At 35.2% G+C, this 16,668-nt stretch overlaps 1 protein-coding gene across 15 annotated transcripts in view; it reads left to right on the top strand.

The window, feature by feature from the left end:
* Positions 1–16,668, top strand: part of FUT8 (fucosyltransferase 8) — a 411,868-nt gene that overhangs the window by 266,089 nt on the left and 129,111 nt on the right. For all 15 annotated transcript variants that reach the window (XM_040641772.1, XM_040641777.1, XM_040641778.1 and 12 more), the window contains 3 exons: positions 1,165–1,280; positions 1,397–1,559; positions 9,519–9,633. In XM_040641772.1, coding sequence (XP_040497706.1) covers positions 1,165–1,280; positions 1,397–1,559; positions 9,519–9,633 — 394 coding nt within the window. The remainder of the gene's footprint in view (positions 1–1,164; positions 1,281–1,396; positions 1,560–9,518; positions 9,634–16,668) is intronic.

Below are 16,668 nucleotides of genomic sequence, written 5' to 3'. Positions count from 1 at the left end.
AAACTTTGTGGCTCAAAACAATGGAAATTTATTCTCTTACAGTTTGGGAGCCAGAAGTCTGAAGTGAGTTTTACTGGGCCAAAACCAGTGTCAGCAGGGCCATATTTCCACTGAGAAGCTCTAGGGGAGAATCTGTTTCCTTGCTTTTCCCAGCTTCTAAAGTTGCATTCCTCATATTTGTTGCTCATGACCCCATCCCCCATCTTTAAAGCTAATAGCAACACCATCATCTCCTCTTTTGCAGTAAAATCTCCCTCTGCCTCCCTCTTTTAAGAACCTTTGTGATTACAGTTAGGGCCCACCTGGATAATCCAAGACCATCTCCCCCATCTCAAGATCCTTAACTTAATTATTCACATATTTAAAGTTTCTTTTGCCGTCTAAGGTAGCATTTATAGGTTCCAGGATTGGGATGTAGATGTCTTTTTTGGCCAAAATAGAGTACAGAATATTGCCAAAGTCCTATAAAAACAAAACAGTCCTGTTTGGAAGTTGTACAGATAGGTTGATAATATAAGCAAGAGATCCTCCGCCATGTTCCAACATTTTATATTGTTGACTGATATTTTGCATTTCTGATAGAAACAAACAGGACATTAATCTTCAATTTTTTTTCCAATATACTCCATCTCCTAGTCTTGTCTTACCCTTCTATAAAACCAATACTTAATAACCTAAGGTCATGAGTTCATGAATTGGAGCACAGATTTAGATAGCCTGATATTGTGATTAATTCAGAAATAATTTGTATTTGTTATTTGAACACAGGCACATGTTCAGATAAATGCTTTATTTCCCCTAAGCCTTTTTGTCATCCTCTCCTTTACCTTTGTTGCTCTTGACACTAATGAAGAATTGAGCACTTTGCTACTGATGGTGTTTTTCTAAGTAATATGATGAGAGATTTTAGGACACAGTCCTAAAGGTTCCTTTATTCCTAGAAGATCATAGATCTCTGAGCTAGATTATTTTTTTCTGTTTTTGTTCAGTATCATTCCATTGTTTATCCTTTATCCTACACCTTTGAAGAGAAAATTTTATTTTGTACTTCTAATATATGGTTTGTGACTTCTAGAGTTACCAAGAAATATGTTGTAGCAAAGTAAGCATTAATTTTGTTGCATAATTTATAAGCTAAATGTTTACGTTTTTTTTTAACTACAGAATACCAGAAGGTCCCATTGATCAGGGGCCAGCTTCAGGAAGGGTTCGTGCTTTAGAAGAACAACTTTTGAAGGCCAAAGAACAGATTGAAAATTATAAGAAACAAACTAGAAATGGTAGGTGATTAAACAGTGTTTTTCCTATTTAATATGTTGATATTACCACAAGTAATTAAAAATTTTCTTTTATCAAAATGTTGGGAATATTGATACTATTTATTCTTTGACTGCAGGTCTGGGGAAGGATCATGAAATCCTAAGGAGGAGGATTGAAAATGGAGCTAAAGAGCTCTGGTTTTTTCTACAAAGTGAATTGAAGAAATTAAAGAATTTAGAAGGAAATGTACTCCAAAGACATGCAGATGAATTTCTGTCAGATTTGGGACATCATGAAAGGTGCTATTCTTTTTTTACATTTCATTTGGGCTTTGGTAAAGATTATAATCTAAGAATATAATCTGGAACTTTTGTTAATTTCCCTGCTGAATGGTAAGTGATACCTACCATATTTAAGAGAAGGGTACCTGAGGTTTCAAGGACAATAATTCCCAAATGTAGTTCATCAGCTAAAACATACCACTGGAAAATATTATTTAAAATGTATTTCTAGAAATCTTTATATAAACCCTAAGTAAACTCTGAAGGTAGTGGTGTCAGCCAGTAATACATTAAAATATCTTCCTGTAAATTTCCTTCATATACAATCAATAATTGGAGTATGCATTTTTACATTACTGTACATTGGAACTCATACTGAGGCTGGCAGTTATGTTTCTAATGCAAACATTAAGAACTTTAAAATAGCACCTTTTTAGGGTTTCTGAATAAAGGTTAACAGGTTTTTGATAAAAGTGTGCATTCTTTTAATTATTTTTCTACTTAGTTGGTAGAAAGAAGAATCTGAAATCTGTTAAATTTATTTCTCCTGTTTGCACATTCCTGAAAATATGCAGTTTATCTTCCATAGAAAAGAAAACATTTTGGTACTGGTGTATTCATGCAGAACACAGTGTATCTGAGAATCATTATAAATAAAATGAAACCTGTCCTTAGGTCTGTTATATATACAAGTCTATATTCCCAGTAGGATTCTGATGGCAATTACTGTCTCATTAGTGAAGAGGAAAAGAAAAATTGTTGTATTAACACAGCCTACCACTGTGAAGAAGAAAAGAATTCCTCCACAACCAAGGGATTCATATATATTAACATCATTAGCAATATTGTACGGATTTTGAAATATTGTTCTATTTTAAGTGAAATTACAAATAAAATCCATCAGTTTAGTGGAATCATTTTAGCATTAATCTACAGAAGTAAGCATAAATTTCAAGAGGCATTCAGTAGTCCCTTTGAAAGTTTTCGCCATACTTAGACCATTAGACCAAATGCTGACTAATTCCATTCTTACTGCTTCTCTACCCTAAAGCTGATTCTGGGCATCATGATTCTGCTAATTGGAGCTGTGTGCTTGCGTGCTTTGCTTATCACCGTTTTACAGGAAAATGTAGATCTGAAAAGGATTTGAGTTGGGTAGACTATGTGGTATTTAAAGGAGAATTGGGGCTATTGAATTCTTAGTGTTTAATTTTAAAGTTTGATTTAATTAAAGTACTTGAGAATTTAATCTTCAGGTCTTTTCTAAATTAAAATTATTATTTAAAGAATTATTTTGTGCATGTATTTTGTGACTGTGTGTATAAATGGAAAAATTTGTACAAATGTACAAATGTAAAAAGTATTGGGCCCTAAAGTTGATGTAAATCAATGTTAAATTTTTTGTAAGTTGAATTTTGTTTTAAATATATTATGATTCCTGACACTACCTTTTAGTATATGTTAAATAATAATATTTAACTGAAGACAAAAATGGAAAGGTACCCAGGGTACCCCAGTCAATTTCTTTTGCTATCTTAAGCAGAAATTCTAAGGAACTTGGGATGCAACTTCACAGGGTAGTAATTTAACTTCAGGCAGCTGTATTAGAATGCAGTGATACAATAATGAGCAAAGCATAGCCAGACACTGGAGAAATAACCCTAAAGTTATGAATGTACAAGTAGGGAGGATTTGTATGTATGCAGAATATGCCATCTTACTAATAATTTTCAAGATTTTTAAGTGTAAGAATTAAAATTAAAACAGACTTTTGTGTTTGCCTCTGGTGATTTTTACACTACACAAAAATCCTCATTTCATTTTTACAGTTGCCCAAATATAGTGTATAGGTTGTCTCTGGACTAAAAGTCTATGTTCTCTGAGAAATCAGTTAGAGGTTAAGCCTATCAGTGTTTTTGTTCAGCTTTCTCTATGAATCACTCTTGTTATTTTTTGGTTCAGAAAGACATCAATTACAGGTAACAAATTAATGGGCTTTTGTTTTTTCAAAAGGGCTTTTTTTCTTTCTTAAAACTTGGTTCTGATAGAAACACTGATCCTCCCTTTCTAAATGAGTTTTATTGTGACATAATTTATATACAATAAAATGTACGTATTTTAGTCTGCAGTTCTGTGAGTTTTGACAAATGCTTGTAGTTTTGTTACCACCACCACCACCACAATCAAGATACAGAACACTGCTACTACCCTGAGAAATTTGCTCATGCTCCTTTGTAGTCAGCACCTCCTCAAGCCCAGTCCCTGGCAGTCGTTAGGTCTGTTTCCCGTACCTATAATTTTGCCTCTTCCAGAATTTTGTGTAAATGCAATCATTATATTATGTAGCTTTTTGAGTGTGGTTTCTTTCACTTGGCATAATGCATCTGTGATTCACCCATGTTGTTTTGTGCATTGGTAGTTCATTCTTTTTATTGCTAAGTAATATCCCACTGTATGGATATACCACCAATAGTTTATCCATTCACCAGTTGAAGGACAGTTGGGTTGTTTACATGTTTTGGTGATTGTGCATAAAGCCACTACAAACATTAACATGCATGTTTCTGCAGAAACATGTTTTCATTGCTTTTGGATTAAATATCTAGAGCCGGATTTGTGGGACATGTTGAGAGTCTCTTTAATTTATAAGACATTGCCGAACTAGATTTTCAAGTGATGATTTCATTCTAGCAATTGCATATTACCATACTTTGTAGTAATACAGTCAAATTTACCTGCTGCTTTTGACATCATCAATCATGAATTGACTGTGGCCTCTTTGAAATAGTGAGAGGGAGACTAGCTTTAGAGTGATTATTTTTGTCATTGTGATGTTATTATTTGTGTAGTAGTATAGGCTCAGGGCTTGGAAATATAACTATATATGTCTGTCCCTCTGGAGATATCATGGAAAATTCTGCCTTATCACTGTCTTAGGTTGCCCAGAGACATGTTTAACTTAATCACTGTTGCTTTGGTTCTTTTTGCATTCCTTATATTGCCAGACACCAATGTTAATGAAATAGTTCCTGGAGCTACTTCTTTCTGATTTTAGATTATAGCAATTATTAAACTTCAGACTGAAGGACAGGAGGGTTTATAGGGTTGGCTGAAATTACTGAGAAATAATCTGGTGAAGCAGCAATCTCATTGCTCTGGCCTGGTCTGCATCATCTCATTATCAATAATATATAAAACAGCTTTGGTAAGATGTTTCCCAAATGATAAATGGTACTTATGGCTAATTATGCTGATTGTTTGATACGGTGTATAGGGGATTATGACTCAGATAAGGGGTGCAATATCTGCTTATAGGGAAAATTAGTAGGTTAATAGCTTATAGATTTATTTGTTCAGAATTCCTGATCATAGCTATTATAGCTCTCTCATAAGGTAGATGCTACTAGACTGTCTTTGAAAGGTCAAAGAATTGATATTTCCACTCTTGAAAAGTTAAGTTTTGTGAACCTTCAAAGCTGTTCTTTGTTTTTTATTTCATACACACACACAGAGGAAGGAATGAAGGAAGACCTTAAGTTCTTTGAGATGTGACCTGACTGAGACTTAAATTAAACTGGAATGTAGATACTCTTTCTTCAGTTGTTAATTCCTTTAGACAAAATGTTTGTATATGATTGTCTTTCTTGTAAGGAATCCAGGCTTATTTTTAGGTGGTGCTAGAACATCCATCCTAATATCCACGGACAAAGGGAACATTGTCATATGAAGCTTATTCTTCTCATCACTTAGTCTCTATCAGCCAGATCATGATTCTCCATCTTCTGTAAGGAAACATCCTCCTCTAAGATAAAGTTTGCACTGGAAGGAGAATCTGAGGGAGAAAAGGTGTCTCTTCTAATTGCTCTGATTCTGCTTTGCCTGCCCCCAACCGTACATCTCCTTGGGTGTAGTTTCCAAACTCAAGAATGATTTGACATTAAAAATAGTTACTTACTAAGGACTTCCTACATGGCAGTTACTATGATAAAGGCTTTCCATTGTCTTATTTTATCAGCACAGTAAGACTTTGAGGCAAGCATTATTATTCCCCATTTTATAAATAAAGTTATACTCAGGCCTAGAGAGATTAGGTAGTTTACACAAGTTAAGTGGCTGAGCTATTTTACTCCAAAATACTTTTCCTTAATTGTTAAATACTTAGCTTCTCTAAGCTTTATTTTTCTCTTCTACACATGAGGATATAATTCTCATCTCATAGCATTGTGTTGATGGAATGTGGGAAAAATATATAAAAGCACTTTCCACAGTGACTGACATATTGTAGATCCTGGTAGGCTCTAGTGAGTCCTGCATAAGGGAAGCCCCAGAAGAGGATATAAATCGAAAACTCAGCTGCTGCAGGGCAAGCACCGATAAGGGGAAATTGTCACAGTGTTCAGTAGGAAGAATTTCAAGGTTTGGAACCTAAACATAAGCCTAGTGGACATCACTCACCAAGTAGCATAGTTATGAGCTTATATGATCCTATAAACTGTTTTTGTTGTTGCTCTTCTGGACTCCTCCCCACTCATGTGGGCTGTCAAAAAAGAGGTGGTCTTAAAATTCCTCCTGGAGACAAGGAATGCAAAAGGGCATTGTCTCCCTGTTTGTCTCCTGGCACTGCTCATGTCTGCCCCAGGAGCAAACCCAGATAAAAGCAGCCTTGGACAGCGCCCGAGGAAGTTTCCTTGCCTTTGATCCAGATTTGCCTATAGTTAGATTCTGTGGTACAGCCTCCCTTAATCACATTTACTTTAATAAATGTAGCTCCTTCACCTTGGTATTTTCTTGAATTACGTCTGCTCTTTGCTGACCCTCAGGGGGATTTTCTGTCTTTAACATCTTGAATCAGGTATAAAGAAAATACTCTACTTGTGGTTCTTCATTGGCATAATTGAGACAGACTCAAAGATTTCAAAATAGTTTTGTGGATATTAAAGTATAGAAATAGGAAAATTAACTGAAAATACAAAGAACATAAATGTAGCCCCGCTTTTGAAATAGAGGTTTTGAACCTGTCATAGCTGGCTTGCTCTCAGAGTCACAGATTCTGTTCCAGTTTACCGGTTATCTTCAGGCATCTATACTTTACCCTCAAGTGACTAGCGCTGTTCTGCTGATATTTTGCCTGGGTTTGTATTTCCCAGGCTTTGACCTGGCCTCAGACCAGGCCTTAAGATTTACCATATACCTCCCAGATTTCTTGATATCTATTCATAGTCAAAACCAAGATAGCCAGATTCTCAGCTTTTGGGACACTTTTAGGAGATTTGACTTGAGTAGAGTCACTGAAAACCCATCATTTCTGTAGAATGGATTTAGTCACCTTGTTTCCCAGTAATGATCCATAACTTTCTCTTTGATTATTCTCATGTCTTTGGCTAAAAGATGATAAATTTTACAGAATGGTAACTTCTAAACATTGTTGTATCAGCAAAGAACTAATTTAAATTTAAGATTATTTCCCGGGCTTGTCTCCAATAAGAAGGCCAAGAAAAAAAGATTTTTAAAAACAAGCTTAATTTTAGTTGACTCTTGGAGTAACTTATGTTGAGACTCTGTGTTATCATAAAAAATTAGTGTTTTTTTTTTTTTTTGTATTTGATCCTCTAATTATAAGCTTGGTTATCCCACTGTACTACATCTCCAGAAGGAGTACTGCTATTTAAAGTTGAGGCTTACAACAGGTTTTGTGATCACTCATATTTGATAGGTAGGAAAAAGCAAATGACCACATTTGGATATGATAAAACCTGTGAAGTATAAAAAATAATGAACATGATGAGAGTGATGGGGAAGAGGCTTATAAAACTGAGAAAGAGGGTGGCTCAGTCCATTAAGTGTCCAACTCTTGGTTTCGGCTTAGGTCATGATCTCCTGGGTCATGAGATCAAGCCCCGTGTTGTGGCAGGCTCGTCACTCAGCAGGGAGTCTGCTTGAAGAGTGGCTCCTTCTGCCCCCCACCACCGCTCGCACACCTGCATGCACTCCCTCTCAAATAAATAAATAAACCTTAAAAAAAAACCAACCTGAGAAAATAAACTTCCAGCTGAGCCCTGTAACACCATTATAGTCTAAGATTTCTCATGTGTTTCCATGATCAACTCACACAATTTCATATGGGTGGTGACATTTCCCCTAGGAAAAGTAAAACTATTAAAAAAAATAATAATACTGTAGGCTACATAAGAATCCATAGGGACCTCGGTTTTTTAATCTGAAAAAACTTAAAAGTTGAATCTCTCTCCGTTGCACAAGACTGTTTTAAGTTTAATTTCTCAAGGAGGCAGTAAGCTGTAGGTTTGCTTTTTCCAACTACAATTACTCTTTTTCATAAAATTTTTTGAAAATGTTTTGAATCTTAAGTGAGAATAATATAAAAATAAAACATCACATAATCAGTTGTTACCCTTTTTAGAAAAGGATGAACATGGAAATAGGGTGCAAAGTGTCCTGTGCATCACTAATGTTGACACATTGAGCTAATGCCTAAAATGCTTCACAGATGACTCTTCTGTTCCAAAGCATTGTGTAAAGCTCTTCCACTGTTAGTTGGATGAATATTTTAAATTATGGCTATGATTTTTAACTTTTATTTGTATATTATTAACAGTTTTGCTTTATTCAAAGATGCTATCTATTATCAGATGTTCTCTGTTAATTGTGTGTAGTTTTAATGGTTTTCTATGATAGTAAATAAGACTTTAGTTTTTCCTGTGGGGTGCCATTGGTTTGTTACTAAATGGTTTAGCAACTAGTAACAGAGAATTGAGACTATGCCATATACTCCTAGGTAAATCACAATTGTTAAAGGCTGGTTTCATTATCTCTTAAATGAGTTCTCACTCATCAGTCCCCTTCTTCAGAGTGCTATAAGGCACTGGATATTGGATCATTTTTCTGACCAGCCTTCAGTGTCATGTATTACTTTAACTCACACCCAATGGATATTTTCTTTTAGTTGTAGAATTATTAGTAGGTACTCTTCATTCACAAGGTAAAAGCTCTGAAACAACTCTGAGGCATTGTAATATAAAGAGTAATGTCTAGTCTGTTCAGGCTGCTATAACAAAAATACCAAAGACAGTGTAGCTTATAAACAACAGAAACTTATTTCTCACAGTTCTGGAGCCAGGGAAGTCCAAAATCAAGTCCAGATTTGGTATCTGGTGAGGACCTGCTTTCTTGTCCATGAACAGCACCTTCTCACTGTGTTCTCATATGGTGGAAGGGGCTAGGGAGTTCTGTGGGGTCTTTTAAAAGAGCACTAATCCCATTTGTAAGGGTTCTACCCTCATGACCTAAGCACCTCCCAAAGATCCAACTTTGGGCCATAGCCCGTTTCTGTGAATAAAGTTTTATTGAGAAATAGGCACATGCATTCATTTACTTATTGTCTATGGCAGCTTTCCTGCTACAAAAGCAAAAGAGGCCCACAAAGCCTGAAATATTTACTATCTGGCCCTTTATAGAAAAATGTTTGCTGAACCTTGGTTTGGACCACTGTTTATGAGTTATGTCAGAATTTTCCTCTCATCTTTTATTCCAACCACTCAGAGGGTTTATGTATGAAGAGATCATTTAAGAGGGGGAAAGAAATGACAGAACAAAAATGTAGTATTCAGGTACTGGCACCAACTTATTTCTCTCCCTTATGTTAATTTACCTATTTCTTTGCTATGGGTTTTCACTTCCCCTGATGTCTGTAGTGCTCTGTGTTGGGAAATAAGTGCAGCTGACTGGCCTAGGGGAAAACAGTATGTTTTTCTCAGTGGTGGAAATTTACTGTAGGAACGAATCTTGGATGTTAGGGACTAATTTTTGAATTTCATGGTCTTAATGGAAAATAAAGGATGAGAACCAGCATCAGTGTGAGTATCAATCTTTATGAAGAATTTGATTCTCTTCTTATGATTTTGTGTCATCCTGTGATGAAGTACAAATAAGTCAGACTTCCAAATGTTGTTTGTTTTATAGGTCTATAATGACAGATCTATACTACCTCAGTCAAACAGATGGAGCGGGTGATTGGCGGGAAAAAGAGGCCAAAGATCTGACAGAGCTGGTCCAGCGGAGAATAACATACCTTCAGGTAAGAAAGGTAAAGAAATAAATATAAGTGAAAAAAGAAGGAAAATCATAATAAGGCTAAGAGTTGCTGTTGGTTTCGTCTTCCTAGCCTTTTTTTTTTTTTAAAGTATTTACTCATTTTACATATTTATTCAGAAAGATGGTATGTTATGTCTTCAGTGCAATACAAAGATGGCTAAAACAAAGCCCCTGCCTCAGAGAAGCTACTTCTTAGACACACACACACACAACCACACACACTACAATGAAAAGGAGGAAGTGATACATTTTATGTGAAACATATAAATGAAATGCTCATTGGAGGAAGATGTCAGGGAACCTTTGTGGAAAAGATTTTTGAATTGAGCCGAAAAGGACAATTAGGTAGGATTTAGACACATAGAAAGGGAAAAGAGTGTACTAGCTGGAGCATGTGATATGAATAATGGTCGATAGCTGGAAGGAGCAGGACAGGAACCCATTGAGTCATGGGATATTTTAATTTGTCTGTAGTTTTGGGTTGGATAAACAAGTGGGGTGTAAAATAAGCTGGAAAACGTAGGTTTCGGAGCCAGATTGCAGAGGTCCGTGGGTGCAGGTTAAGCTTTATAGTGCATAAGCAGCAAGTGGTTGCTGAAAGATTTTGTTTCATAAACATCATTATAACAACAAACAGCCACAAGTCCCAGGCCCTTTTAAATTTATTCTTGTCATTTTTTGTGTGTTTTCTTCTAGCTCTTATTAATATGCATACCCAGTCTTACATATTTGTAAGAACAGAATTGATTTACCTTTTAAATTTTGTTTTTTTCCTTAATATGCCATAAGCTTTTTTCTATTTTGGAGTCACAACCCACTTTTGAAAGATTTTTACACCTAAGAGCAGTATGATGAGGGTGGTGCTACTGATCTGTATTATTTTGGGTGAACTGGATTAGTTTTGGAAGAGACTAGAAGCAAGGAGACCATTTAGGAGGTGAGGACCACCCTGCAGGTAATGGAGGTATGTGGCAGTTTGCATTGGAAGTGAAGAGACAAAGTTGAGAGAGACTGGGAAGGTTGAACTGATAGCCCCTTCCAAGTGGGTGAAGGACTGTGCATTGTTATCTGACAGGGAACTTAAAGAAAAAATAGTCTTGGGGTAAACAGTGAATTAGTAAGTAACTTCAAAATGCTGGAAGTTGAAAACTGCGCCCATCTTTTCTAATACTATTAATGGTGTACTTTCTGTGTCCAATCACTCTGCTTTCCTTCTAAGATTAAAGTGTCTTGTAAAAGCAAAATAATAGCCAGTGACCTAATTCTCCAAGGTGCACATTTTCCTACACTTAAGTAGGAAAAAATAGAAAATCAAGTGTTTAAAGAGATCATTAAAAACCAAACTGATTTTGGCATGCTATCTTGGTCTCATACTCCCATGACCATTCATCAGAGGTGTCTGCAGAATGAGAAACACTTGCCTCCTGTAGGGAAGAGGTAATTATCTCCTATCAACTAGAACCTGATTCAATGAACTATAAACAGCTGGTGGTGCAGAACTCTCATCCTCATTTAAAATGGAAATAACTATGGTTTCTCAGTTTCTTCCATTTCCACATATTCATTAGATTTTTATTCAACAAAAGTTATATTTAAACTATGATTTGGTCATAGTTCAGCTACACATACTGTAGCAAGTACCTGCCACCTGCTTTATTTTTTCTTCTTGGCCAAGTGCTTTTACTTATAGTGCAAATTTGATCCTCTATGTGCTGATTTCTGTGGTTCTTTGTTAGAGAATTTCACTTGTAAATCATGCTAATGATTTAAAACCATGTTGGCTTTTTTAATATTTTAGACTATAGCAAAACAGCATTTCAGTTGGACCTTTCAGTTTCAAATATTGCTATTTAACAGATGCTTACTTTCATGCTTTTTTTTCCCCACTGAGAAAGAAAAAAGTGGTTTTTAATATTCAAGGAGATGAGGAAAATCTCAGTAGGAAAAAACATTTTTCTGAAGAAAAATATTTTTCTTTAATTATTTAATTATTTAATGTCATTTTTGCCATCTAGTCCAAAAGTTCTTTGAAGTCAGGAACTATATATATTTTTTTAAAGATTTTATTTATTTATTTGACAAAGAGACAGCCACCGAGAGAGGGAACACAAGCAGGGGGAGTGGGAGAGGAAGAAGCAGGCTCCCAGCAGAGGAGCCTGATGTGGGGCTCGATCCGATAACGCCAGGATCACGCCCTGAGCCAAAGGCAGACGCCCAACAACTGAGCCACCCAGGTGCCCCAGGAACTATATTTTTAACATAGTATTGTTAGAGATTAACAATGCCAGTCACTCACTCTTTACCTTCTTTGGATAGAGGTGAATAAGAATCCTTTCTCCCATTCCAACAAAATTAAACACATAATTTGTAAGGAATGCTTTCTCTGACTGTAACTTTTATTCCCACCTTAGAAAAGCACAACAGCTACTTTAAAAAGAATGATTTGTTACTGGTTTAACTAAATGGATTAGAGAGTTTAATGAGATGAGGTGAGCTATTTATACACATTTTTAAAAGTGATTATATTTTTTCCTGTTATAACTTTTCTTGGTATTCAAATGTATTGGTGTTCCTAAACCATTACTTTAAGTGAAATATTGTAAAGGGCCATTTAAGTAACTTAAATTCTAAAAGACTTCAACAGGCTTAGAAACTGAGTAGTATACTCGAAAATAAATCTGTAAAGGGAGATAAAGAAAAAAATCTTTGACCTTTGATACTTGTATTCTACATTAAAATAATATGTACAACTTAATTGAGATTTTTAGAAGGCTCTCTTTATTTGGCCTATCAGAGCAGTTATATAAAGAATGATAACAATTTATAGCTAACTAGGAAATACTAGGGAAAAGATACAATAAAAGAAAGTGTTTTTAAAAGTTTAAGTCTGTTCTGGAGATTTTAGTCATTTAAACACCTTATTGTATTCCCAATAAATAATTCAGATGATTTTATAATTTACTTCAGTGATTGGTTTGGACATTTGAAAACAGTTTCAGTTTTACTAGATTTTTATTCATTCTGATGAAATTTATTATCAGTTCTCATTATCACCAACAAGCAGTTTTCTAAACTCTAATTTATTTAAGGTATAACGCAAGACCTGGTCAAAGAAAACAACCTAGATTAAACCCTTGTTTTAATCCGTAATAGGTTTCATTTTAGATCTAAGCCTTTTTGCAACTCTCCAGTCCTTTGAGCAAATATCATTATGTCTCATGAAAATCCTGCTTGACTTAGTCATGTAGTTCAGTCAAGTTTAGTCTCAATTTAGATTTTCATTCATTTATTCTATACCTTGGTTTTACTTGGGAGAAGCAATTTCACGAAAGCTAGAAAGTAAAAAAAATACATATGGTAACTAGACTTCAGTGGGACAAAGTTCCATGGTTGTCTTAGTTAAAATTATTTTCTCTTTAGAGTTGAAGGGCTTATGGCGTGGTATAAAAAGGCTAAACTGACTAAAAGATTATAATAATCTTATTGAGGACAACCTTGGGTATGTTGCTAGGCTCAAGTAGAATGGAGCAAGTAATTCTCATAAGAACTTAGTCTTCTATATGTTTACCTGAAAAGTTCTTTATCCATAAAGTGAACATGTAATATTGGGTTGTTTTAAATACTATTTTGTGCTCGTCTTTACTAGTGTGCTGTATAAATCATAATAAGTTGAGAAAGTGCTGTTTTTTATATTTTGAAACCTAATTTCTGATATCAACTCAGACTCATTTTAAAAACTACACATTGCTGATATTTTCATCACGAGTCCTTTGCCATAATATAAGTTATTTTTCTAGACTTTTGAATGACATGGAAGAGATTCTGTTTTCATTACTGTTATTAGAATTTACTTTGTGGCTTCTAATCAGCTCATATTAAATTCTAATCAGCTCATATTAAACAAACACAATGAAAAAGACCACAAACAGTTTGAAATTGGCAACCACAATGGTGAGAGCTGCTAGTTAGGGCATATAGCTTATGGCAAAAGGCATTTCCCAGTTTAATTCGAAATTATCTGTCTTCTGGTTCAGGATGATTTTTTTTCCACTTAGACCCAAAGTTGACTATTTAAGCAATATTGAGCCCATTTTCATTGGAATCTAAGTAAAGCATATAAAAAATAACTATAGTAAAAGATGTTTTTTGGGGGACATTGCTTGTTTATGTTGTGAATAGGACTTTACTAACCTACCAATTTCCAGTAAATTTTCCTTGTTTTCATAGAAAAGTAAAAGATGTACAAATGGAGAACAAGTATTTCACATTTTAAAGGAAGATAGAGAGTTGTTTTTTCCATTCAAAAACAACAGACTAGCTAGAGAAATAGCAATTTCTCTTTTCCTATGTGGATTCCAACAACTGTAGATGTTCTATAAAATGGAAAGTGGCCAGGTCATGCTAGGAATGCATTGTTGAGGCTATTAAACATGTATTTCAGATTGTGAAGAGTACCTAACTCCAACACAGGATGTAGACACATTTGTCTTTGACAGGACAGATTCTTTAAAATAGATTTAAGGCTAGTATATAACTATAAACTTCATTTGTCTGCTGGTGTACTGATCATGAGATCAAACCCATCATCAGGTGTCCTCAGAGTTGTGAAGTGTGTTCTAATGAGTGATTCAGACGATAGTTATATTTCTGCCCAACAAGGATGAAAACCAAACATAAAGTCAGAGGTAGTAATACTTGTAACTCATAAGGCAAAGTCATTAGTTTAGCTGTATTAAGATGTTAATTAAATATATAGAACAACTGGAGTAGGGAGAAACTTTTAGGACATTTTTGTGTTTGAAAGAAATTATTAGTTTGAGAAGAGATCAAATAAAGAAAATTAGACAGTTCCTTAGAACTAAGACATATCTTTGGGAGAATATCTTTCCCAAGAGCAAAAATATAAACAGGTTTGAGGAGGAAAGAACTAGACGTGGTAAGTAGATACAGTGTCAGGGGCAGCTTTCATAAAATGAAAGAAGGGATTGTTATACTAGAAGTTGAAAAAGGACAAAGGTGGTGATAAAAAAAAGAAAATGTCTTAAAGGTAGTTTTCTAAGTATTATTAAAAACCACATTATCTTGAATTCTTACAGATTTCACAGAGCCCTTGCATGTGGGAGCATAGGTCTGATTGAATTGTTTGTTTGTTTATTCAGCAAGTATTTGGATGTACTGGACATTAGGTATGTTGCTTAGGATTTAGTTTTGAACAAACAAATATGGTATGTTGTCTGCCCTCAGAAAGCTTAAAGTTTAGTAACATTCCCAGAGTATCTCTGAATTAATTATCCTCAAATACAAACAACTGCACACACACACACATAATTTTTTTTAATTCCTGTAGTTTTTTTGTTTTGATGCTTATGTTTTTGTCTCATTATTCATATCTTTTTACTAATTCCCCTATCTCTATTACACTAATTTTTGCTACAGGCTTTTTTTTTAAGATTTTTTTTTATTTGTCAGAGAGAGAGAAAGAGAGTACAAGCAGGGGGAGCAGCAGGCAGAGGGAGAAGCAGGCTCCCCGCTGAGCAAGGAGCCCAGTGTGGAACTCGATCCCAGGACCCTGGCATCATGATCTGAGCCGAAGGCAGACCCCTAACTGACTGAGACACCCAGGCCTCCCACTACAGGCTTTTTTATTATTCTTTTTACAGAAGTTTTTATTATGGAAACCTTAAGCATATATAAAAATGAGAGACTAGTGAATCCCTATGCTTCCATTTTCCAGCTCTAATAATCATCAATTCATGATCAGTGTTGTTTCATCTGTACTGCCACCACTTCTTACCATCTCCAGGATCATTTTGAAACAAATCCTAAACATTTTATCATTTTATTTATAAATATTCAAAATAAATTTCTAAACGTTAAAGATACTTTTTCGAAACATAACCACATAGTATTATCACACCTAAGCATGGCATAGTAAGAATAGTTCTCTAATATCAAATAACCAGTCATCAATCAAATTTCTCTGATTGCCCATCACATTTTTAATGTGCTATTTAAAAACTGCTTATCTGCGGAGGAATTCCAAAAAATGGCAGAGTAGGGAGCACCAAGAATCTGTCTTCCCACCTAGACATCAGTTGCACTGGCAGAAACGAATATAACCAGTTTGGAAGTCTAGAGTCAGTTGAAGGCTTACAACTTCCAGGGGAAAGCTTCAGCTGTACATTGCATTAAGTTTGGTCAATTTCAGCTCTTAAGCTCCACAGCAGCTGCCTATCCCTCACCTCCAGCCTCATGGCAGCAGCTGTGTCCGTGTTCCTAAAATACAAGGATGGTTCAGCATATGAAAATTAATCACTGTTAATAGGCTGCATCAACAAAATAAAGGGAAAAAAAACCATCTGATCAACTTGGTTGATGCAGAAAAAAACATTCAACAAAATTCAATACCTTTTCATGGTAAAAACACTGAACAAAATAGGAACAGAAGGAAACTACCTCAACATATAAAAAAGCTTGATTTTTGTGTATTGATCTTGTATCCTGCAACTTTGTTAAACTCATATGTTAGTTCCAGTAGCTTTCTTGTAGATTCCGTCAGGTTTTCCACATAGATTATCATGTCATACCTAAATAAACACATTTACTTAGTCATTTTCAATTTGGATGTCATTTTTGCAGTACTCTCTTAAAATTCATTCACCTTAATTAAATAGTATAATTTAGTATTAGCATAATGTACAGTAAATCACAAATTCAGTTCCTTCTTTTAAAATCCTTGCCAAAGTCTGATTTGGGATTTTAGATTTTCTTAGCAAGAGTTTAAAAACATTTTGAGATGCCTAATGGTTATGGAGGCACTTTTTAAATTCCTAGGAGTGCAGTCAGCCAACTCTGCTAGCATTTTGTTGTTGTTTAAGTACTTATTTGAGAGAGAGAGAGGGAGAACATGAGCAGGGAGGGCAGAGGGAAAGGGAGAGAGAATCTGAAGTGGACTGTGCGTTGAGCCTGACGCAGGGCTCGGTCTCATGACCTGGAGATCATGCCTGAACTGAAACCA

This window comes from Ursus maritimus, unplaced genomic scaffold (genome assembly GCF_017311325.1).
Source record: "Ursus maritimus isolate PB19 unplaced genomic scaffold, ASM1731132v1 scaffold_25, whole genome shotgun sequence".
Classification (NCBI taxonomy): domain Eukaryota; kingdom Metazoa; phylum Chordata; class Mammalia; order Carnivora; family Ursidae; genus Ursus; species Ursus maritimus.
This window is presented reverse-complemented; position numbering and strand designations above follow the sequence as displayed.